Source organism: Gadus morhua, chromosome 10 (assembly GCF_902167405.1).
Source record: "Gadus morhua chromosome 10, gadMor3.0, whole genome shotgun sequence".
Classification (NCBI taxonomy): domain Eukaryota; kingdom Metazoa; phylum Chordata; class Actinopteri; order Gadiformes; family Gadidae; genus Gadus; species Gadus morhua.
Genome location: NC_044057.1, coordinates 1016199 through 1039776, shown reverse-complemented (window position 1 = coordinate 1039776; position 23578 = coordinate 1016199). Strand labels below are relative to the sequence as shown.

The window sequence follows — 23578 nt, the reverse complement described above, 5'->3', positions numbered from 1 at the left end:
GGGAGAGGGAGAAGGGAGAAGGGGTTGGGGTCCGGGTTCCCAGCAGGGCTATTTTTAAAGAGGATCAACTATAACCCCTGCGTTGAATAGCCGGATTATATTCAAGGTGGGTGTCTTGCATTAATGTTTGTGTGTTCTTCCATCAGAACATCCAAGGGGAGAAGGAGGCCTTAAGGGAGGGGACAGAGAAGAGTCCAAGGTACCATAGAACAGAAGACGGCTTCATCTGTATCGGTGAGTCATGCTGTTGTTACGACCTGTAGGTCAACAGAGCAGATACTCTTTCATGTATTTGACCTGCTCGTACTGGCACACACACATGGTGCAGGGAGGAGAGGACCTATAGCAGACTAGCCAGAGTCCAGCCATATCACTGTGTGTATATATATAAACAATACCCCCTTCGCCTCCTCCTCCTACTCTCCCACTTGTTATAATGCAGCCGCTAGCATATGCAAGCTAGCCGTAGCCTGTAGCATACTAGCAGTGATGTCATGGTTTTTTTGGGTCAGAGTTTGCAGCCCACATTCCTCTGCTTTTGTTTTTCTCCACCAATTAGTTTGGCTTCTACAGAACTCTCTCTCTGTTGTTCCTTTACACATAGATTGTACATAACATATCACATTGTTCCAGGTCAAATGCTTCCATTCAGAGAACCAGATATTGGGTCTTTCTTTATTTCTTTATTCTCTCTCTCTCTCTCTCTCTCTCTCTCTCTCTCTCTCTCTCTCTCTCTCTCTCTCTCTCTCTCTCTCTCTCTCTCTCTCTCTCTCTCTCTCTCTCTCTCTCTCTCTCTCTCTCTCTCTCTCTCTCTCTCTCTCTCTCTCTCTCTCTCTCTCGAATTGGTCAGGGCTTACAGCCTGGCCCCGCCAGACACAATGAATGGCGATCGGCATCGACTCCCATCCCCTTTGACTTGGATGCGATATGGGGCGGGAAGAGGGTTGTGGAAGGGGGCTTGGAGGAACATTGCAGGGGGGCGCGGTATGAGTTGACCTTCATTTAATCTTAAGAAAATAGCGATTAGTGTAGTGCATTTTCGACTTTCAGTGAGTATAGACAGCCTCATTGAATTTCATCTCCTGTTTTTAACTACTTCCATCGATAAGTTGTAAACTCCCCCAAGCAGCCACTCCAGAGGGTGCGGGCTGTTGCCATCCAGTCCTGCACGGTCAAGCCTTGTAGCCTTTAGCCATTAGTAGTCCTCTCAAGAGCTTCACGCAGACTGCATTGTTCTTAAGAGACGTGTAGGTTTTTAATTTTGGGATTGTGTGAGCAGTCCGCAGCCAGATGTTGAGCACCAGTGATCCCAGATGTTGCAGATCCTCAGAGCTGTCAAGCTGCATGAAGTCTCGAAAGAAAGCCAACCTGATTTAACCCTCAGCTTCCGCCTAAGTATAATCTTCAGAGTGAACTCGGATACTTTCCATCATTACAGAGCAGGTAGGGCTCAGGCCTTGCTCAAGGATTCCTGCAGGTAGACTGTGGAAACTGGATATCCTAAACGGTACCTTTCAGCTGGGGGTTGAACACCTTAGCAACTACACTATTCTCCTGCCAAGGATACTAGGGGGATATGAATCGAGTTTGGTCGTATTGAGCCAAACGACCTTGACACTGGCATAGGAATTATTGCTACTGCTGGATACATTGTCTGTGTTGAAATGGTCATCATGCGTATCAGTATATATTTTGGCTGTGTGTTCCTGGCTTATGAAGCTCTGAACAGTGCTCACATTGAATGTGTGAACCATTGTAACCTAATTTGGTTACGCTAGAATTATTCTGTTACACAACGAGGACACGCTGCCAATTCACACATTGAAACACATTCCCTCCACTGTTTTTTGATTTGGCTTTGCCCCGTTAGTACATATCACTCTTTCTGGATGTGGAATAGATATTTTTGGATGAGGAACCCCGGTAGTATTTCTGGTCATAGGGATCCCGCTCAACTGGCCGAGCATCAACATAAACACTACTGGGGTTAAGGGTTTGATTCTCCCTGGGGCCCCCCCATGCTAAGGATGTATGGAACGGGGCTGTGAGTTCATTTGAATAAAGGCGTCCACAGAGTAGCCTGCATAGCACTGTGATGAAAGTCGTCCCACCTGTGTTGCTCACAGAGTTCTGTCCTGGCAACCCGGTGTGCTGTTGCACATTTTTTGCACAACAGTCTCTCCTCACCTTCCCTCTCCCTCTCTCGTCCCTCTTGGAGCCAGAGCTCACGGTGTCATTCACCGCGGGGCCTCTAACCTGTTCATCAATATTGCAAGACGATTGGACCCGATCGATGGTAACCTGAAACTGCCACGCTCTCGGAGACAATCAGTCCATTTCACTAGCCCGGTGTTGGTGTCGTTTTGGAGAGGTTCCCCGGTGTTTGGCAGTGTCAGCTTCGCTTTAGTTAAAGTGTCTTCACCTCACCTCACAGAGAAGAGGAGAAAGATTGGTGTGGGGGGGACATCACACTTCCCTTGGTATATGAAGTCCACGAACTTGCATCAAAAAAGAAACCATCTCCAACAGAGATCATATTTGGGGCAAACTGCTATGACGATGTCACAGGACGCGCTGTTTATGTTTGATTGTCCTTCTCATTTTCGGCCTCATACGGTTGCATTTGAGCACCTACAGGGCTAACTATCTTCTAACTCCATTTTCAGGCTATTTTAGAAAGATTCTGAACTGAGCTCGATTAATGACGATGGATTTGACTCGATCAATAAGGAGACACAAAGAACTAGGAACTTAGGAATATTCACGTCTTGCTCCAGACCATCCTATTGTCTGTAACTACTAGTAGTGCAATAGGGACTTGAACATGGCTCATTTGGTGGGGTTTGAATCCACAACACTTCCATCCACTACATAGTGAGTTACACAGGCGATGAGATTGTGTAAAAAAAAAAAGGTCAAATGTTTTATAACATCCTCATCATCAAATGACTGCTGGTGGCCATATTGTACATTGTATTTTATATGTATGGATGTTTGTGATTTTTTGAAAAATCTATTGTCCTGTAGAACAAACGGATGCTTATATTCTTTGTGCTTTTCCTTCACTGTAATTTGCACTCCAAACTGCCAAACTTCCACTGCACCAACTTGTTTTTAACACTGGTTTCTCCTGTGTTCTCAGGAATGTTCCAGAACGGGATCGCCGAAGGGGAGGTAGACCCCAGCTTTGGGCCCTTGGAGGCATTCCGCCTCACGGTGCTGACGGACTCCCCAGTGTGGGTCATCCTTAGTGAGGTGAGACACTGTGAAAGGGTAAAACGTCATGTTTGACTAGATGTGATTTTTGTCTCCTATAATGAGCAATACATTGTTATGATGTCTCAATGATCAACACATCACTGTAAGTCATCAAGTATGATATTGAATCAATATTGCTTCTATAATGACAATGATCGTTACATGTGTTGACGGGTTATTTTGCAGATCTTCATCAGGAAAGCTGAGTGAACTCCTACCGTCGCCAACCCCAGCCGATCTCCCCCATCGCCAGCCACCCTTCCGCTATCCCCTCTTCCTTAGCAATACCTCAAACAGCCACTGACCGTTCAGCAGCCGAGCAGAACGGAAGCCTTGAGAGGAGCTTGGACCCTCCCGGGACTCCGCCGACCGAGTGCCCTCGCCGGTGGTGCAATAGCACACCCTGCTGGCTGGTTTTCGGCTCTGCCTCGATCTATGAAAATCCTGGCAGAGGAAGAGGACGAAACGTTATTATTATTGAGAAGGGGCTCTTCTCGTGACGCGCCTGGGAAATGGAAGACACAGTACACACAAAGATGATTCTTAAGACTCTGTATTTAGTACAAATCTGTATTTATGTGTACATAAGTTGTGCGTTGAAAACACTGGTTTAATTGTCAAGCGGCCTGGGATGAGATAGCCCCGCCATTTTTGATGATGCTTTAACATTTGAAGTCACTGCTTGGAAATCAAAGATGTTTTTGCATCTTCACTGTCCTTACTCACCCTTTTCATTGGGTGGGAAAAAAAGACCTGTCTGGATCATTCTACTCGACATTATCCCACCAGTATATTCAAGTAATAACCACGTATTTGGAAATATGCATATAAATGGTCACGGTCACCTGAACAATCTCTCTGAGTGTGTCAATATGTATATATAAGGACAATGAGCTGGGGTGGTATGGAGGGACAAACTTAGCCGAGAAAGTGCACAAATGTCTGAATTTTAAATATAAAAAAATCAATAACGTACCGCAGTAGACAGGTGTTTGTGAAGCCTTGTTAGAAGTCGTTGGTTGGATTTCCTCTCGGCCATGTTTGCCAACAGTGGATAGGCTGTAGTGATTTGCCTTAATGTGACATAAGGAGGCCCAGTGTGGGTTGGTACCAGATGTGCAGAGTGCTGTAGAGTGAAGGAGACAGATGGGGGGAGACAAACAGAACTGATAAAGGAGTAGAAAGCCTCCGGTTAGCGTCTCTTCCTCCATCTGTTTCTTGTCAACGAGTAGCAAATGGAAAAAATTCAGCCGGAAATGATTGAATCACACATCTTACCGCGTCAACTGATGTAGGACAAGTATTGACTGTAGGGCGAAACGGTACGCTCGATCCCATGTCCTCTTTCTACTCCCTCCTGACCTCTTCTCTTCCCTCTATACTCTAATGGTCTCTACTCTATTGCTCACCTCGCCCCTCTCCTCTGCTCTATTCATCTCTAATGTGCTCTGCTCTACTCTATTCTACCAGATGGGGTCTACCAAGATCTCATTTATTTGTATCCGTATTTCACACATTTGAGGTGTATTACTGAAGGGTCTAAGCCTGAGCTACACACAAGTCTGAAGAAACAGACGCCCTATATTCAAACAGTATGGGTCGTTTTTTTATCAAATGAGATATCTCAGTATAAACTATTGGTTTATACTGAGCAGACCAGCATCGAAACACACATTTTCAGACCTTGAGTTACTGAAGGTTTGAAAGGTTTGACGCAACGGTCTGGTGGCTTGTGCTATCCATTTGGATGTTACTTTTACTACACAGCATTAGTGGGTCTAACAGTATGAAGCAGAAGGACACGTACGTGGTAGGACTGCGTCTCTCAGAGACGTTGTGTACCAGTGGTCCATCTCCATCCACAACTCCACAGACTGTTGGTATCAGGAACCATCCACTCACCTTTTTTCTTGGGAGATGCACTGGAATGCCTTGCTATTATCTTCCTGTGTTGTATTTTGTATCCTTTAGATAAACTATAATTGATTATGTTAACTTCTATCCAATCTGTGAATTGTAATAAAGCCAGAGATTTAAAATGATATGGTTTATCTTTTTATGGATTCGTGCAAGTAAAATATCAATGCTAAATTACATAATTTTAAAGGACTTTTGGGGGCCAGTTTCAGACAGGCCTACATGTCATTTGGAATTGAACCAATTGATTAAGACATAAATCCATTCACTGATCCCATTGAGCTTTCAGGCAGGTTTTTTTTTTTTTCAGGCAGGCATCTTCTACTCATCTTTAGGTGATGAACCAAAATGGCCCATATATCTAGGTAGGCTTAGGTAGAGATTCAGTTTGGGAGATCAAAAGTTGGTCACAATAAATAAGTCATTTAAAGTGTTTAATTAGATATTAAATTATAAGTTAGGCCTATCGTTAAAAAAATATGCCTATACAATGTTAAATAATTATCAATAATATAATGATTTATATCTGTGTTCGATTGAATGGGATTTGGGATAATCAACGTGAGGTGCATTGGCATTGTATGGGACATTCCATGGGTCTTTGAACCACGAGGCTATCCCCTGTAGTAGTTCTTTAACTACGTGTAAGCTCCTAGGGTATTTGCAAAATTTGCTGTATTTCTATATTATGATGGCAATATAGTTTCGGTCCCTCTGTGAGTATATAACATTTGGGCTACGGGATCATACGACAAAATGAATTGGAAGGCTTATTCATTTTTTAATAAGGTCCCCGTGTATGGGATGCAAAACAGAATTAACAATATAACCTAGTCAGTTTGTTTTTATTTTTAGATTAGTATAAAGCTGTATAACATAACGTTTAAATCACCATCAGGGCACATCCTCATTTCTTCATTCATACTCCAGCCAATCAGCATGCGTTTCCTTTTTCCAGCTCGACGAATCACCTCCGTCCACGAGGTGCAGATAGTGGGCGGGCACAATTTATTCAGATGAACATTTGGCACGTCCAATGAAACGCTGACAATTTACACAATCCATCAAGAATACGGTGCGCTGGACCAATCAAAAACAGAGAGGCGGTGCTTTGGCTGTGCAACGACTGACCCAAATCCACACGTGATCCCGCTGTAGTTCCAGGTAGTCACATCACAGAGCAGGAGGTACGTAATGACATACAAATGTCACTTTTAACATACTTTTATTCAATATCCGTCCATTAAACCATTGTGATTGATCCTACTTTCAGTACACAATTGGTTGCTCATCGTGGTTGTTATTTAAAAGCCAGGTTGTTCTCTCGGGCTGCAAGGCTAACTGTAAGGTTAGCTAACGTTTAGTTAATTACGAAGGAAATGTTGACTTGCAACGTAGACAATTACATTTTTTTTGTCATGTGATGTGTGGTCTTAAGGTTTGAATGAAATAACATTTTGTAGTTTTGAGGGCCGCTCTCACAAACGTGGGGAAAATGGATAGTTAAGCAGGTAAGATATAGCTGAATGGTAATGGTTAGCCACCGTGGAATAGCTAATTTGTGCAAAATATCGGTTGTCAATCTGGGTTCCTCGGGTCGAAGGACACTATGAATGCAGAAATAGAGGGGCTGTCAGTGATAGGCTGCTGGATATTACAAGTCGTCTGAACTAAATGATCTCCAGAATGTGTGGGTAGGGTGCAGATCCTTTAACAAATCCTCTTGCAAGCTTAACTTGCTCATCATGCAAATGAATGGTCCGGTCATCACTGGGACCCTCATTTCTTAATAAATTAGCCATTGTACGCTGTTAGCTAGTTTGGCCTATATTAGGACTTAAGGGATCGGACCTACCTTTTTGGATTGGATCTTTCTGGAACATTCTCCAGAAAGTTGCACTTACAGTTGCGAACGGGTATTACAGGGGCTATCAGTAGTCGTCAGACCAGTTTTTACACACTGGTTTGTTTATTTACTAGTACAACAGTGTGGGGGCCGCAAAGGGGAGTCAGATGATTTGCTCCAACGACCTTTGCCCGTGCTAAGGTGAATGAGGATTTTTTTATTGATGACGACAACTTGTCTCCAGGAGCAGCTTCTCATGAATCTGTATGGTTAACTAGTGTTTAAATTGTTACTTTCAATAATTTGTTAATATGGTGTTCTTGACACAAATGTGTTACAGATTCTGTAGTAATGCTACTTCAACGTGACGGTTGGAGAATATGTACCCTGTCACTTCACTATTCTCATAAATGATCTGATGGATGACTATAACAACCCTTGAGTATTTCACATGTTTTCCTGAGGCTGTTTTAAGAGATCATTGAGTGAGGGTTTGAGACTGGGAATATTATGTCATTTTGTCTGTTACAGCCTGGAGCCTCGTTGGCGCATAAGAAAAAAGCTCGCATTTTTGACAGTTTCCCTGCCTGAAGACTGGGCTGGTTTCACCTCCCAATCTGCACATGAATACATGTGACCCTGTCAAGAATGAAGGGAGTGGTGGTGTAATTCCCATGCTCCCATGCCTGCCTTTCCCCTAAACACAGCATGCATTCTGGGAAGAAGGAAGATACAGAAGGTCTTTTTGCTTCTCCTATTTGTAGTGCTGGGTTTTGGATTTTACTTGTTATTTTAGACACCCCATCCCCCTCCCCCAATCAAGCTTTCTTGCTTGCAATGCACCCATCCCCCTGTTTGAAAATATTCCCCTCTGCACTCAATTTACATCCTTGACTGTCAGTCGGTCAAAGATAGGGTAGGCAATTTATTTTAGAAGCTTTTGTCTGATTTGGTGTAATTCTCCTGAAACTTCGATGGCAATCAACAAATTAAATGCTCTGCCCAAAAATAATCGGTGGATGTCCAATCATTTCACCCACCCTGAAGGAAATTATTTGATGGCCTACCTGCCTTGTCCATCTACCTACCTGCCTTGTCCATCTACCTACCTGCCTTGTCCATCTACCTACCTCTCCGGCTTCCTGCTTATTCTGCGCCTGCTCTCATTGCGCAAGACTGGAGTCCTCCACTTGGCTAGGCAGACTTATTGCTTAAGCTAGCTATTCACTTGTTTTGGGGGGAGTGGCCTTGTAGAGAGGCTTCAACTTGAGGGGTGGTTGATTTAATTGGATACTTAAAATCTAGCTTACTCTAGCTGGTTCCCCCGATTTACTAGCCTAGCTTTAATGACCTTGTTGAAAGATATTGGTATCTTGGAACTCAATTGCTGTGTCCAGCCATGACCCGGATGTCCAGTTTGGGCAGAGCCGTCCCACACATTGGCAAGCTAACTAATGCTCTTCCCTGTTTTATTTTCCTGTCAAGGCTACCCCTGACAGTTGGTGTTTTACAGCCAGAAGAGGCTGAGATAAGATTAGGTGGCCTTCTTCTCTTCAGGGCCATGTTGTGGTGGTGTTGCCAACTGGGATAGTTGCCAGAAGAGTTTATACGTGAGGACCTATAGGTGGTGATAATGACACCTACCAAAATGCATATGCGAGCATAGCATATTGTTTGAAACCAGTTTAGGGCGGCTGTCTGATTAAGTTGGTGTGTCCTGCCTGTGTTAACATACTGGGTAAATCGGGATTGTCCTGTTCCAAGAGAACGACAAGCAACCAGACCAGGAGTGTTCCCTCCCGAGAGATGGGCTTGGGCTAAGAACAGACCTAGAGCCTCAAGGGAGATAATAAGACTAGCTAACCACGCTCTCCCGTGGGGTTTGGGTTATCCATTTACATTGACAACCAAATCAATGATTTGCTAGTGGCTTATCTCTTTTACACCCCCCTTGAGTCATACGGACCTCCAACAGACCCACGAACAAACGAATCCTTTGCGGTTTGTTGAAGGATATGCAGTATATATATTAGCTAAATTGATGCACATTTGCTTGATCCAGGTCGGGGTAGCCCCCTCGCCGCCACAGCTCTATACCGTGACACTACTGTCGGAATGAGAGTAATGAGATGTGTGGGAGGAATATGACATGATGGCACTGACAGATTGAAAGGATTTATTATTGCAGCGTTTGGCTTTTCCAAGATAAGTGCAGGTTGGTGCTGTTATTAGAAGGTAGGTATATATCAGCCGTGATCCCTTTGCCTGTTGGGCTAGCCAGGCATGTTAATCTCATGTTGCTAAGCTCATTAACCTGGCAGCGATCTCCGTGTGATATGTGTGGCAGGCTAACACATGAGTGTTAAGTTGGACGGAAGACGCAAGATGTGCTGGCTTGTTGGGTGTCAAGAGGCGGAGTCTTTTGTGGGACAGTCCCAGGGTGATTTTCTTAGTAGTTCAGTACACCGCGGAAATTTGGCGACTGCGTCACAATGTGTGCTTTTTTAAGGTTTGTGTGTTGATGTGTGTGTGTGTGTGTGTGTAATGAGTAACCTCCCTCCTCTATAGGGCCATAGTGTTTAGGAGGAGGTGGCTGAATGGACTGAACTCAGTGTGTTCTCGGGTGCTCGAATGTTAATTCCATAGGGGCTAATCTCATTAGGGGCGCAGGGTGCTAACCGGCTCATCCTGAGGGTCTTCTGCTGCCCCCAAGGCAACGGGCGCCAGGGCAACCCTCTAGCTCTGCCAGCAGTGATGGAGGGCTGGGGGTGCACTAAACAGGCATGTGGGTAGGCCTGGGCTGCAATGAAAGGAATAAATCTCCGCACGGGTTAAACGGGTGTTACTTCCTTGTGGGTTGTTGGGGCAAGGGATTCGTCTCCCTCCTTAATCCTTGGGGGAAGATTGTTCATGTCAAAATGGCTCTTCAAAAGATATGAAATATCATGAATTGCAAATGAGGTACAAATATAAAACATAAGTACAAAATATAAACAGATAGACATAGAAAGGATTGCAAATGAGGTACCAAAATAAAACAAAAGTACAAAATATAAACAGATAGACATAGAAATTATACATAAAAAAAAGTAATAAAAATTACTTTTTTGAAATGTAATAATAAATGGCATTTCTTCCTAGATGGGAGGTAAGACGGTCTCCTTCTTGGGTTATCCCATCCAATTAGCTTAAAATCCATACAGCTATGAATCGATGCAGCTCCATCTCCACAGTTCATTATCGTGTTAATGAGAATCCCAACAGAATACCCCGTGAGTTCCCCCCCTCCCCAACCTGCCCTAACACAATCACACAAACATGACCTGCTTGTCCGTCTTTAGAGCTGAGCAGAACATTACATCAATATTGTTAGCAATGAATCTGGATATTGCCATAGATCTTTTGGCCATTCACAGTAATAATATGATGCAATAATATGATGTGTAAAATGAATTATCTGAACTGTGAAGTAATTCCCTGGGTTTCCTAGCCAGCATAAATGCTTGCTTGGTTATTGCTTTAATATAGTTATAGTCTTTTCCTTTTCATGTGTGCAAAAAACAAATATCCTCTCGTTATTTCAAAATGTGATGCGCTCAAATCTTTCTTGGTCTCCAATATTGCCCGGATTGATTTTTTTCTTCTGCCCATCTCTTGTTCGCTTAAAAGACTTACAATCTCTCTTGGCCACATCATTTCCCACCATGGAGTCTGCACTGGTGCTTAATGCATAATGTGTTTGGGAAGAGATGCAGCATGGCCTCCACCAGCAACATCGAGCAGGCGGATGTAGTGATACAAATCTCGCTGAGCCTCACTCAGTCAGCTGAAAACCCAAAGCTCCCTGTTAATGTTTCCTCTAGACTAGAAGCATTCATAGTTGATCCAGATGGTATTATTAAAGGGAATTGCGTTCTGACTCTGATAGGATTCCCGGTTTCAGCTTTCCATCTAATCAGGTGTTGTTCTCCAACATGATGCTCAAAAATCTATCTTTGGAGAACTAAGAGCGCAATGACTTAATGAGCCATGATCCATCTCTTCCTCCAGACCATGGCGCAGACGTTGAGGCTGTGTGTTGTTGCCGTTCTGGCCCTGGCCCTGATCAGCCTGAGCCAAGCCCAGGGGCCCAGCGAGGAGGACCTGGTAGAGGACATCATGGGAGACGAGATGGACGTCGAGGACGACCTGGACCTGGGCATCGCCGGAGACGAAGAGGAGGAAGAGGAGGCAGCCAAGGAGGCGGAGCCTGCAGCCCCGCTCATTCCTAAAGTATGACTCCTCGGCTCTCCTTTCTTAATCTAAAGAAAACAAAATAAAGCTTATGGTCTTGTTAATGCTAAACTATAAGACTGATGGTAAGAACATCCTCCTTAGCATGTCGTTACCAATTTGAACATGATAGAAATGGACCAAGGATCCAGTGTGGTGTATTTATAATTGTTTTAACTGGCCACTTTTTATCAATGTGACCGTAGTTTGCTGGTTCTAATTAATATCACTGTTGAATTATTCCAGCCCAAACACGTATGAATAAAGACATTGAGAGGAATGACCATTTCTTCCAGTTTACCCTAATGATATCTCACCCAGGACCTTAATGGTTTCAGCCAGTTACCATTTATCCTACTTGCAGTACCAGTTACCACATCGCTCTCCCCAGTGTACCAGTGACCCAGCATCCCCTCTGAATGTCTCTTCCTGCGTTACGTCGTCTAGGTGACCTACAAAGCACCCGAGCCAATGGGAGAGCATTTCTTTGCGGAGTCATTCGACCGGGGCACCCTAGACAGGTGAGCACCCACTGAAGCCGTTGCACCCTGTGGTTCGCTGACTGCTACTGGCCTCCATACAGATTAAATATGATGTATTACAACCAGTTTGACCGCCTGGGATTTATCGGCAGGTAAACTGCCTACCATGACGGGTCTGGATGTAGTTTAGATTTCCATTTATTTTAACTAGATAGTGTTTTCAAATTCATGATGAAATAAATTGATCTGTTTGGTTAGTGTGTCAGCAACACATCTGTTGATTATTATCTCAGGTGTGTGTGTTCGGGGTGGGGGCGGGGGAGATCATGAAGGGTTCACACACAGCTATAATAACAATGGATCAATGGGAAATTTTCATCTGGTCACAAAAACAAAAAACCTCATTGTTAAAACAAACCCAGAATACACACAACATATCACTCTAAACATTATCCCTGATTTAAATTATCTTAATTTGAAAGTGTTTTTATTATTAATCTTGGGCCGTTGTTTTTCTAAAATGGAATCAAAGGGCCGTAGTAATTTTTTCCCAGACGGTCGATAGTGTATTTGTACCAAACCTCTCCATTGACGAGGGGATTAAACTCTTGCTGTGAAAACATCAATAGCAGTCAGGGAGTGTTTGATTTGCTGATAATTGATGGTGCCAGACACACGACGGCATCTGAATATTAAATGAATTTGTTGATCTTTGGGACACTTGTACCGAGCCTCTTTCCCCTCTGATCTTTGATTAGGATGCGCAGGATTGGTCCTGTAAAAACTCAGTCTAATCCTCTAACCTCCATTTCTCTATGGGCCACCTTACCAAGAGATCTCCAAGAGTAATCCCTGGGTTGTTACAGTTGTGTGGCATTTCTGCTAAATTACATACAAATACTGTGCAATTAACAACAATTTATGTTATTTGTAACATTCAGTCACAAATGAACCTTGACACAAACCGTGTGAGTGATTCTGAGTTTAAAATTATAATGCGGTCTTTAATTGCTGTCCTTCAAAAGCTTTCAAAACAGTGTATTAGGAACCAGTGTCCTACTCTTCCACATTTATCAGATGTGGTTCAAATGATGTTCCCCTTTCCTTACTTGCTTCTGTCTTAGGTCGAGTTATGGTTGTAGATAACGGCTGTGACAACTTCTTGTTTTGGTCAATATAATGTTTCAAAACCACACGGATACGTCAGAAAGCATAGGCTCTCAGTTTTAGCTTGCAGTGATTTTATGCTGATCACTTGGACCATAACCATGTTTAAATGAAGTGTCGTTGTCTCTGATTGGTTCACAGCTGGGTGCTGTCCAAAGCCAAGAAGGAGGACATTGATGAGGACATCGCCAAGTATGACGGTAGGTCATGGAGCGTCAATCGTTCATCAACCTTGATTTATATAGCACAAGGTGCTTAACCAGGGAAACGTCCTGAAGGAGAAATTAAAAAAGAACTTGTCAGAATTGTCGTGGTGCGGTGTCATGGTAATTGTCCTAGATTCATACCCATTAATTAAAATGTATGCATATAGTTATTGCCTCGTATTATCGTCTCAATATATGTAAGCTTACCGCAAGACCACAGGCATATCTAGAGACGACCCTATGGAGGAACGCCATGTAGCGTCCAGTGAAGCCATGCCGGGGGTTCTGTGGAGTGAGCTGTCCACGCCACTATGTTAACACCAGCGTCCACGCTGTGGTTTCCAGGTCAATGGTCTGTGGAGGACATGAAGGACAGCAAGCTCCCCGGAGACAAAGGCCTGGTTCTGAAGTCCCGGGCCAAGCACCACGCCATCTCCGCCCAGCTCCTCCGCCCCTTCATCTTCGACAGCAAGCCACTCATCCTCCAGTGAGTCCTGTCATCACTTCTTTCATTGACACGATTTAGACGGTTGACCATCGGTAAAAAAAGTCTCATTGTGTGTTTATGTCGGAGGTCTTAGTGTTTCATAGTCTCTCTCTCTCTTCCTCTCTGTCTCTGAAGGTACGAGGTCAATTTCCAGACTGGTATTGACTGTGGTGGAGCCTACATTAAGCTGCTGACTCAGACCCCAGACCTCGACCTGGTAAGACCACACGTACCAATATAGGCTCGTACGCATACAACTACGCATTCACAGAGGCACACATAAATATACACATGCAGACGCGCATACAAATGTATGTTCAGAGCTCGGATGCAATCAGGCCCATAACCAGCGGTACGTGCAAATTCACAGACGCACATCCATACAGCCATACATAATTACTGTCAGACTCAACATGTACACACACGCACGCACACATATACAAGCAAAAATACTTCCTGTACTATCCAAACACATTCAGGAGCTGTGCATTTAAGGTGGCTTGTATTTAATCCTTTGTGTTAAACCTGTGTGCCTTTTGCTTTCTAGGACCAGTTTGTGGACAAGACCCCGTACACCATCATGTTCGGACCGGACAAGTGTGGCGAGGACTACAAGCTGCACCTCATCTTCCGTCACAAGAATCCAAAGACAGGCGAATATGAGGAGAAACACGCCAAGAAACCAGACGCCGACCTGCGGACGTACTACACCGATAAGAAGACCCACCTCTACACGCTAGGTAATGCCCGTGCTAGATGATGCAAATGCTAGGTAATGCACATGAAGGATAATGCACAAGTTACATTCTAGATAACGCACCTGCTAGATAATACACGTGCTACATTCTAGGTTATGGACATGCTACATAATGGGTAATGCACAGGCCGGAAGATGCTCATGCCCAGTAATGCACATGGTACATGCTCGATAACGCACACGCTACATGATGGCTCATTTAAATGTGAGATCTACGCTAGGAAACCAATGCTTGCTCTATGCTGCTGGAGTTGCCCTGCTTGACCCGTTTGGTCTCTCTGTGGCCCCCTAGTGCTGAACCCTGACAACAGCTTTGAGGTGCTGGTGGACCAGACTGTGGTGAACAGTGGAAACCTGCTCACGGACATGACCCCCGCTGTGAACCCCGCCGCCGAGATCGAAGACCCCGAGGACAGCAAGCCGGAGGACTGGGACGAGATGCCCAAGATCCAGGACCCCGCTGCCGTCAAACCCGAGGACTGGTCAGTGTAACCTTAGTGTAGACGGGTCGGCCACAGCCCTGGGACCATGTTGTTAACGAATGGTGGGTGGGGAACATTGGGGCGCTTTTCATCAGAAGGCAGTGGGAACGAAGATAAATCTAACATTATCTGGCTGTTCACTAGTTGGTGTAGCACCACCATTATTATTTTATTAACTACTCTAATTACCCGTGTGCTTCATGATGTATGCATGCTGTGATCGCTGTCTGCCTAACCGGTTACTCCTTTAGAAAACACTGTCTGATAGTGGAGTAATGTGATACGCTAGCTAACGCTGCTGTGTGTGTGTGTGTGTGTGTGTGTGTGTGTGTGTGTGTGTGTGTGTGTGTGTGTGTGTGTGTGTGTGTGTGTGTGTGTGTGTGTGTGTGTGTGTGTGTGTGTGTGTGTGTGTGTGTGTGTGTGTGTGTGTGTGTGTGTGTGTGTGTGTGTGTGTAGGGATGAGGATGCACCTGCTCAGATCCCCGATGAGGCTGCTGTGAAGCCCGACGGCTGGCTGGACGACGAGCCCGACTACATCAGTGACCCCGAAGCCGTCAAACCCGAGGACTGGTACGGACCCCCATGATGAATGTACAGGTGTCTGGGAGACGTTATGGGGGTTGGCTAGGGCCTCTAGAAGTCATTACGTATGCGTATACGTTTATGCTTTTTTTTTAATTGACCGTTTCCGCAATTTTCTTTTTTATATAATACAAATCAAACCGCACTCTTTATGCAATGATTGTTGTCGTATAACATAAACCAAAGGGCACTCTATTCATTTTGGTCAATCATTCATATTATTACATGTATATATTTTGGTCAATCAGAGTAAGTTTGGCAAAGGAAAACCACAACGCATAAATGTGCGGACACATGGGGTCCACGAGGTGTAACGGGGTGAACCAGAACGGTTTGAAACCCCGATGGCCATAGTTTACGGGCACGCATCCTGGAACAGGATAATTAACCCCTTTCTGCCTTAAGGGCATGTTCAAGATAAGTATTCACTGCATGTGGCGTCAGGTCAAAGCCTCCTGGTGGTGGTGGAGGACCCCCCCCCCAGGCCCCAGTAGCCCCTAGTGACCCCCCTAGTGACCCCCCTAGTGACCCTCCTGGTTCTCCCCTGGTTCTCCTCCAGGGACGAGGACATGGACGGGGAGTGGGAGGCTCCACAGGTGCCCAACCCGGCCTGCGAGGCGGCCCCAGGCTGTGGCGCATGGCAGCGGCCCAACGTCGACAACCCCAGCTACAAGGGCAAGTGGAAGCCGGCCATGATCGACAACCCCAACTACCAGGTAGGCCGCCCCCGCCCTGCAGTGTTCTGAAGGGTCACCTCAACTCGGAACGAGAAATTGAGCAAATAACCAAAGCCACATCATTCTCATGTCATTGCTTATTTGCACTGTCCTAAATAATATAATTGCGTTAACATTTTAAACCCAAGTTAGACTTGGATCATCGTGTGCGTGCGTGCGTGCGTGCGCGCGCGCGTGTGCGTGTGTGTGTGTGTGTGTGTGTGTGTGTAGCACCAACCTCAACGGAGCACCCTGTTCTCCTCCCTCCCTCAGGGCGTGTGGAAGCCCCGTAAGGTGGCCAACCCGGACTTCTTCGAGGACCTGCATCCGTTCCGCATGAGCCCCTTCAGCGCCGTGGGCCTGGAGCTCTGGTCCATGTCCTCAGACATCTTCTTCGACAACTTCTTCATCACTAACGAGCGCCACACGGCCGATAGGTGGGCCACGGACGGCTGGGGGCTGAAGAAGGCCGCAGAGGGCGCTGCCGAGGTGGGTGGGGCCTGGACCCGTCTGTTGATCCCAGGGAAGCTAAAGTCATGCTTCCTGGTCGTCTTCTATCCCTCCTCCATCCCTCGTTCTGTGTCCCCATCCCTTCTCTCACCATCCAGCCATCATTATTTCTTGGACTGACTTGTCCTCATGGTCGTTCCAGGATCACTGACTGGTCGGGTCTCCGGTCTGCCTGTGTAGTGTTTAGCCAACAGACTACCGATTCTTTTCATCCCCATATTCATATTCAATTGAAAATGTGTCTTTATGCACGCCTGCATTTTAGGTCTTGAGTCTTGCCAGTGCTTTGGAGTTTGTTTTGTAGCAACAGTACACTAAAGACTCCAGGGGGCCAGAGTCTCTGGTAGACCTAACGAGGCCCCCCAGGCTTTGAACCCCCCTGTGGGGGACGGTCATGGATGTTGCCAGAGATGGTTCTGGGGGCTAGTGCCGTTTCCACAGCAACGGGAAGACTGTTGGACGCTCTCTCTGCACCTTATGAATAATCTTATCGGCATAAAGATACAATAACCTCTTATCCTGAATTAAATCTGTGTTTGAGGCACAATACGCTGAACCATGTAGACGAGGTATCTACGAGAAACGCAAGGAATCAAAATTGAAGGCATTGCTTGTGTTGTACTCGTTATGAAAAGGACCCCCGTCTAAAAGTAAATGGGCCTTTTGTGCTGCCTACGAAGTGCCTCCACCGTTGGACCTGGGTGCTGGTATGATAACCCTTCTGTCTCCCCCCAGCCCGGCCTGGCCACACAGATGCTGACGGCTGCTGAGGAGCGTCCCTGGCTCTGGGTCGTCTACGTCCTCACGGTCGCCCTGCCCCTGGTGCTCATCGTCGTGTTCTGCTGCACCGGCAAGGTCAGACAACGCACAGCACGCACGCACGCACAGCAGATAGACACACGCAGCACTGCGCACAACAGATAGACACATGCACGCACAACAGATAGACACACGCAGGACAGCGCACAACTGGAAACTAGCCACCCCCACAACCGAAACCCGGCGCACACCGGAGCACGTGTCAGCGGGGAGAAGCATACTTCCTCAACGGATGCTTAAGAGACTGAACCTTCACATGAAGCACCATTGGTAGCGCTGAAGGTTTTGGCCTCGACACAGTGGAAACGAAACAAGAAAAACTGTCAGCCACCCACACATGAAATTAGACTATTCAAATCGTTATCATTTGACAGAAACACAGAGTTGAGACTTTGGGTTTCTGTTGCATGGTACCGTTTTGAAAAGTAAGGTACTAGTGAGTTGGTTTTATTACAGCTACCTTCAATAACGCGAGCACGCACCTGTGTGGGCCCAGAGTGTTATTGAGAAGTGACCTGCCGTCCCCGGGTCGCCCCGGCCGTCCACAGAGTTCAACAGACAGAGCTGGGACTGAGTTCAGCCTCAGGGGATTACAAGACGAGCTAAAGGGAGCCTGCCAGCCCACCCCTGCATCCCCCGCGGTGAATCATGGCGTACCGAACACCCCTAGACCCCCCTAGCCCCGGTCTGTCCTCGTGGCCGAGTCGCCCTCTACGCTCAAGGCCCCGATATTCAAACCCAACAAGTGAAGAGACATTGGCATGTTTGAGGACCAAAGGGGCAGGTTCTGGACCTATTGGAAGTGCCTTGGTTGCGGGGTACTTAATACAGAGCCCAATAAGTGCATCATTTTGCATGTGTCCCAATACAAGGCGGTCAACAATATCCTGTGAATGATTGAGTCTCGCCTCACCGAGACTCGCGTCATGAAACAACCCCCGTAAATCACAGCGGCTGTATTGGGCTTTGTCGCATGCCAATTTCAAAGTATATCGTGGCCTTAGGTGTGCTTGTGTGCTTGGCGTTTATTCTCTCTGGGTCCCAATTAGGGTTGCCGCGGTATACGGTATTACCGGTGTTGAGGCCAACACCGATTGCTCAGTGTTGCACACCGGCAACACCAAGTTTTTTTTTTTTTTTTTTTTTCAGTAATAAAAAACAAATTCAGTAAAAATGAATAATATAATTAAGAAAATCAAAATGTGTAGAATAGGCCACAGTTCTGCTCTGTGCGGGAGAATTGTCGCGCCGAGAATTGACGTGCTTCCTTAGAAGACCGGCAACCATAGCAACGCCGGTAAACAAACCCCGCGAAGCCCAATCCCTACGTTAGCTCCCCGCGCTACGGCCATCCGGAGGCGCACAGAGCTGTTGGCCGTGATATTATGATATATACAATTATATTATCCTATTATATATTGAACGTTATAAGACGCCGAGAATTGGCGCGCTGCCAGCCGCTGTCACCGAGTGTGAGAGGAGAGTTGACGGAGAAGATGGCGGTTGACCTATAGTTTCAAAGTTAATACCGTTTATACCGGTAATACCGGTGTTGACACATTACTCGGTGTGAAAATGTCCACACCGCGGCAACCCTAGTCCCAATGCTCTTTCGTAGTGATCAAGTTGTCTAGTTTAAACTTTAAAGTGGCTGTACTTTAGCACCAGGCGTGATGTTGAAGCCATTGCAAGATCAGATTAATGACACAACAGTCCAGTTAATCTGGGTGGACTGTTGTCATTAATCTGGGTGGACGCTCCCCTCGGGGATTCCAAGATACAGTATGTTTTTCTAATGGTGGTAAAACCGGGGTTATTTTTTAAGATGCCCTCTTTAAAGTGCTTCTATGATATGCATCTCATCTACCTCACTAACTGGGTCTCCTGGGACTACTATTGGAGGTGGGGTTGGAGGATTATCTTAGCATCGTCTGAACCTAGATGTCTCACTCCTACACTGCAGTTCCTCCTGATGCTAGCAGGGGGGAGGGATCCAGAAACGCACAGCAGTGGACACATCGTCAGTTAGCAGGAGAGTCAAAGACAGGATGACGCGGGATACATGAAGGCACAGGAGGGGATCTGTGAACCTCCAGTTCCGTCGTCCCCTCCCTGACCTACCAGCTCTAGTAGATGTGTGTGAACTCCGGGGGGGTACGTTGAGTCTCAACGCGGTGTCTCTCTCTCCCGGTCCCAACAGAAGAAGTCCCCCGACGCGGGCGAGTACAAGAAGACGGACGAGCCCCAGCCGGACGTGAAGGAGGAGGAGGCGGCGGCGGCGGAGGAGGAAGAGGAAGAGGAGGAGGCGGCGGTCGCCCCCAAGGAGCAGCAGGAGAGCGCTCCAGGTTGGTCTCCATCTCCTCACCTCTCTCGCGCTACTTTCGTGCCACTGCTTGGTCATTCCGCGTGACGCTTTCCTCTAGAAGAGACTCGTGGCCTTTGTAGGTGCATGTTATTAAGGTGAGGTCATGGGTCAGGGCACCTCCTCGGATGGGCCCCCCCCCGTGATGCAGAGAGAGTTGTGTTTGTTGGAGGGCCGGGGACTGGGAATGTGTATCGTGGTGCGTTGTGTGTGCCCCTGCTGTCCATTGATGGTGGAATCTTGTCTCGTAGCAGCAGATAAGAAAAGTGACGCAGAGGACAGCCCTGCAGAGAAAGGAGAAGAGGAGGAGGAGGAGGAGGAGGAGGCGCAGGACGAGAACGATGCCTCAGCTGAGGTAGGAGTGACTCGCTTCATAGAAGGGCCAGCACGCTCCTCTCTGTGGAGGGGCTGATGGTTATTGTGTGTGTGTACAGCCCGCTAACACCCCACCTGTGTGTCGTTTGTCTAGACGCTGGAGGATGATGTCCTCAGAAGATCTCCCAGGAACAGGAGAGTCAGGAAGGAATGATCAGGCTGTTAGAGCTCTGCCCCTCTGTCCCCCCGCCCCGTCTTCCATCCTCTCCTCTGCTTCCACTCTAACCCCCTCTCCCCCCCCCTCCCTCATCTGAGTTGGAGTAGATCAAATGCAACCCATGAAAGCAGTGGCGCCGTCTTTCATCAAAACACGCCACCACGATTTTTGCCGCGGACATCTGATACTGAAGATGATGATGATGATTCCATTTTGATGAAGACCGATTAACCATGTAGCTCAAGGATTCTTTGTTAGTTTTTTTTTTTCCTGGAAAGGATAACTCCTAAAACTTCCTGCACCATTCCGAATCATGTGAGCAGATGCAAACCGGCGCTGGCCAAGTCGATCGCTCCCTACAACGCCAGCGGTGTTTGATTAGCCCTGTTTACGGTTAGCCTACTAGCTGGGCTGCTATTTAACTTATAAGCTAGATCACTTGTTAACTCTGTAGCCTCTGCTCATCGGCTCCAATTGGCAGCCCTTGTTCAAGTTGTTAATGGGAAACACTAGAGCTTGTAAATTAGAAAAACACATCTCCCCAACCCTTATCTCTCTCTCCCTCCCCCTCTGTCAAGCTTTTCATCTCTCGCTCTTTGATCTGCTGTTTCTCGGGTTCTGTGTTTGTTCAAAGTGAGATGGGCTCTATGTAGCACAGACACTGGTCACGGAAAAGCGCCTTCATGTTTGTTAATGTTGTAATATCAGTGGATTCCTTGTGTTTAGGGGATGCTAAACATCTCACCCTCTGCATGACCCTGTGTGTGTCCATTTGTGTTTTGTATGCGGTGGTGAGGGCCCATGTTCCCAGCCCCACCAAGGTCAAGGCTTGAGAGGAAGTGGATGAGGTTCATTCTGTTTGGTTCATAAATTTATTTTCTTTTTTTTTATATATAAATACTGTGCATGGCTTTTTGTTATTTTGATTTTCTAAGTGTTAACTCCATTGAGATTTTTTTTCTTTCTTCCTCTAGTCTATGTACTAACCGGTTGTAGTAGTTTGTTGAGAGTAACTTTTGTAGAAGAGCAGTGTGTTCAGGTTCCAGACGCTGCCAGTCAGTCAGCCGGGTGATTGGTCCACTAGAGGGCGCTAATCGTATGTGTGATGTAACGTCGCTAGCAGGAGCTTTGGGTTGTCGTTGCAGGGAGTCATTCCTGGGTTCCTCAACGCTGAGTCATGCTTATGAAATGGAGCACTGGCTTCACCCACACATGCCGTGGTCTCCTCTGGTGACTCAGCTCATCTTGGAGCACAAATATTATGCAGCAACAGACAGCCACACACACACACACACACACACACACACACACACACACACACACTCTTAAACATACACAACCCGATTTGTCAACCGGCCTCCTTACTCTTAAGCAGACCAGGGAGACTCTACTTCTATTCTGTCCAATTTACCCCATATTAAATGAGGAGGCACTAAAAAAATAGGATTGCTTATCTGTGAAGTTATGAAATGTTCCTTGTTGTGCTTTAGACTAAGACTCACTTGTGAGCTGTTCACAAGTATGAGATTTCAGAGTTCAAGCGTTTTGTGTTTATTTGACCCATGTTTCGAAAGATTTGGCACTTGTGAAGGAACCATAGATAACACATTGAATCACACCCTCTGTGAGCTGTCTGATGCTGCTGACCACTTTGAGTCCATTTTGAGGTCCAATTGCAAAATCCAGTTGAGTACTTCCATGGTAATACTTGGAGACAATTTGATGAGCTCAAATCTAGTCCTGTATATGTGAGCTTTCTGATGTATTTATATGATGTGCTAAGTAGCTAGACCCGGATTGGCTCCCTTCACACTTTTCAACATCAAGCCATGTGCCTATTGGTCGATCCACGGTGAGTTCAGACTGCTGATGCAGTGTTTCATGATGGTGAGCAGGCATGAGAAGAACATCTTAGATCATGTCATGCAAGGAATAGACTGACGCAGGTCACAAGCGCACCGGTAGCTGCTACATACTTGGTCACGTCATTTCTCATGGCAACAAATGGTTTTACTCTACAATCAGGAATACTTGGTTTAGATTCTGCTTCAAGGAGAGGAGAAATGGGAGCTTTTTTTTTTTTTAATGTTTTTCTTAATGTCGGGAGACGTAAAAGATGTTGGATAATCTCAAAGGGTAAACGCAGCCAGTTGGTTTTCACTGTAAACCAGACCTCTAATATGTCCATCCAACATCCCACCTCCCCCGGGCAGCCTTGTGTTGGACGTCTGAGAACAAGAATGTCCGAAGTAACATCCAGAAGATGTGAACGATGAACATTCTGAGGATGTGTTTGGCACGAGATGTTTTCCTCTTTTTTTTCTCACTTTGTTGCGACAACTAAATCTAGTTTCAATTTAGTAATTTTTGGTATCGGCTGCCTAGATCGCAGAAGTCTGGACTGAACAGTGCGCTGTCTAACTCTGCTTTAATTATGTGTTGGTTTTTTTTATTTTTTAACTCTTAACTTGTCAGCAAGCCTGATTTCTGCTTGTTCCGTGTACATGATAGAGAAGTAGATGATTTACAGGAACGAGCTGAATGATGGCTTTGAAGGGAGATACTGTGATCCAGAGGAGCTGTGTGGTACCAGGACAGCTTCTGTCCAAACCCACTCCCCAACTGTAACGATCAATAAAAGATCTAATGACATTTTTTGGCGCCATGTCTCATAACTGAATATGTAGTTCACACACACAGTTTGCGATATGCCCTTGAGGACTAAAATGTACAATTAAATGATAATTGTGTTTAGCAAAAACTTTTCAAACTCCTACGCAATCATGATCAACCCATTATGACTACGATTGTTATCCAAATCATTGCACTCTCAAAGCCTACAAATCATACTAAATAGACAAATAAATGGGTTCTCTTTGAAAACATTGAATGCATTTTTTTTCCTCAAGGGCCCTTGGGGTTACCATCAGCCTGCTGACAGAGCGGTGAACACAATGGGGCCAGGTGTGGCCTGGTTGAGGTCTTCTTGTGTGCTGGTGGGCTGTATTATCAGTGAAGAACATTTGAGGACTATAAAAGAGATCTGAAGCTCTTCATAGATGAAAAATGATCATGGTAAAAATTCCAATTCAGGAATTAAGAATATAATATGACCTCAAAATAATGGACATTTGCTTTTCGTTTGACAGTCATTGTAAGGGCCAGCCAATCAGGATAGTGTAT

General features: G+C 46.0%; 2 protein-coding genes across 4 annotated transcripts in view; both read left to right on the top strand.

Annotated features, from left to right (window-relative positions):
* mgat4b (alpha-1,3-mannosyl-glycoprotein 4-beta-N-acetylglucosaminyltransferase B) overlaps nucleotides 1-5300 on the top strand; it is a 21561-nt gene extending 16261 nt beyond the window's left edge. The window contains exons 8-10 of the mRNA XM_030367765.1: nucleotides 147-234; nucleotides 3143-3255; nucleotides 3445-5300. Of these exons, the coding sequence (XP_030223625.1) occupies nucleotides 147-234; nucleotides 3143-3255; nucleotides 3445-3468 (225 nt within the window). The 3' untranslated portion in view covers nucleotides 3469-5300. The remainder of the gene's footprint in view (nucleotides 1-146; nucleotides 235-3142; nucleotides 3256-3444) is intronic.
* A 937-nt stretch (nucleotides 5301-6237) lies between these two features.
* Nucleotides 6238-23047, top strand: canx (calnexin). Of its 3 annotated transcripts, none has more exons than XM_030367904.1 (15): nucleotides 6238-6362; nucleotides 11072-11293; nucleotides 11741-11814; nucleotides 13084-13142; nucleotides 13494-13635; nucleotides 13771-13852; nucleotides 14183-14375; nucleotides 14685-14874; nucleotides 15331-15444; nucleotides 16016-16172; nucleotides 16446-16661; nucleotides 17418-17537; nucleotides 19702-19846; nucleotides 20118-20218; nucleotides 20333-23047. In XM_030367904.1, the coding sequence occupies exons 2-15, from the start codon at nucleotides 11075-11077 to the stop codon at nucleotides 20390-20392; spliced, it is 1872 nt and encodes a 623-aa protein (XP_030223764.1). In that variant the 5' UTR covers nucleotides 6238-6362; nucleotides 11072-11074; the 3' UTR covers nucleotides 20393-23047. The 3 variants fall into 3 exon arrangements, with proteins under 3 accessions (XP_030223764.1, XP_030223763.1, XP_030223765.1); XM_030367903.1 differs by having other exon boundaries at nucleotides 20115-20218; XM_030367905.1 differs by lacking the exon at nucleotides 15331-15444 and having other exon boundaries at nucleotides 20115-20218.
* Nucleotides 23048-23578: the final 531 nt, after the last annotated feature.

Excerpts from the sequence above, each read along its gene's own strand:
- canx (XM_030367903.1), top strand. The coding sequence starts at position 11,075 with ATGGCGCAGACGTTGAGGCTGTGTGTTGTTGCCGTTCTGGCCCTGGCC. Across the intron at positions 11,815-13,083 it reads GACCGGGGCACCCTAGACAG|CTGGGTGCTGTCCAAAGCCA; the intron begins GTGAGCACCCAC and ends ATTGGTTCACAG. Across the intron at positions 20,219-20,332 it reads AGAACGATGCCTCAGCTGAG|ACGCTGGAGGATGATGTCCT; the intron begins GTAGGAGTGACT and ends TCGTTTGTCTAG.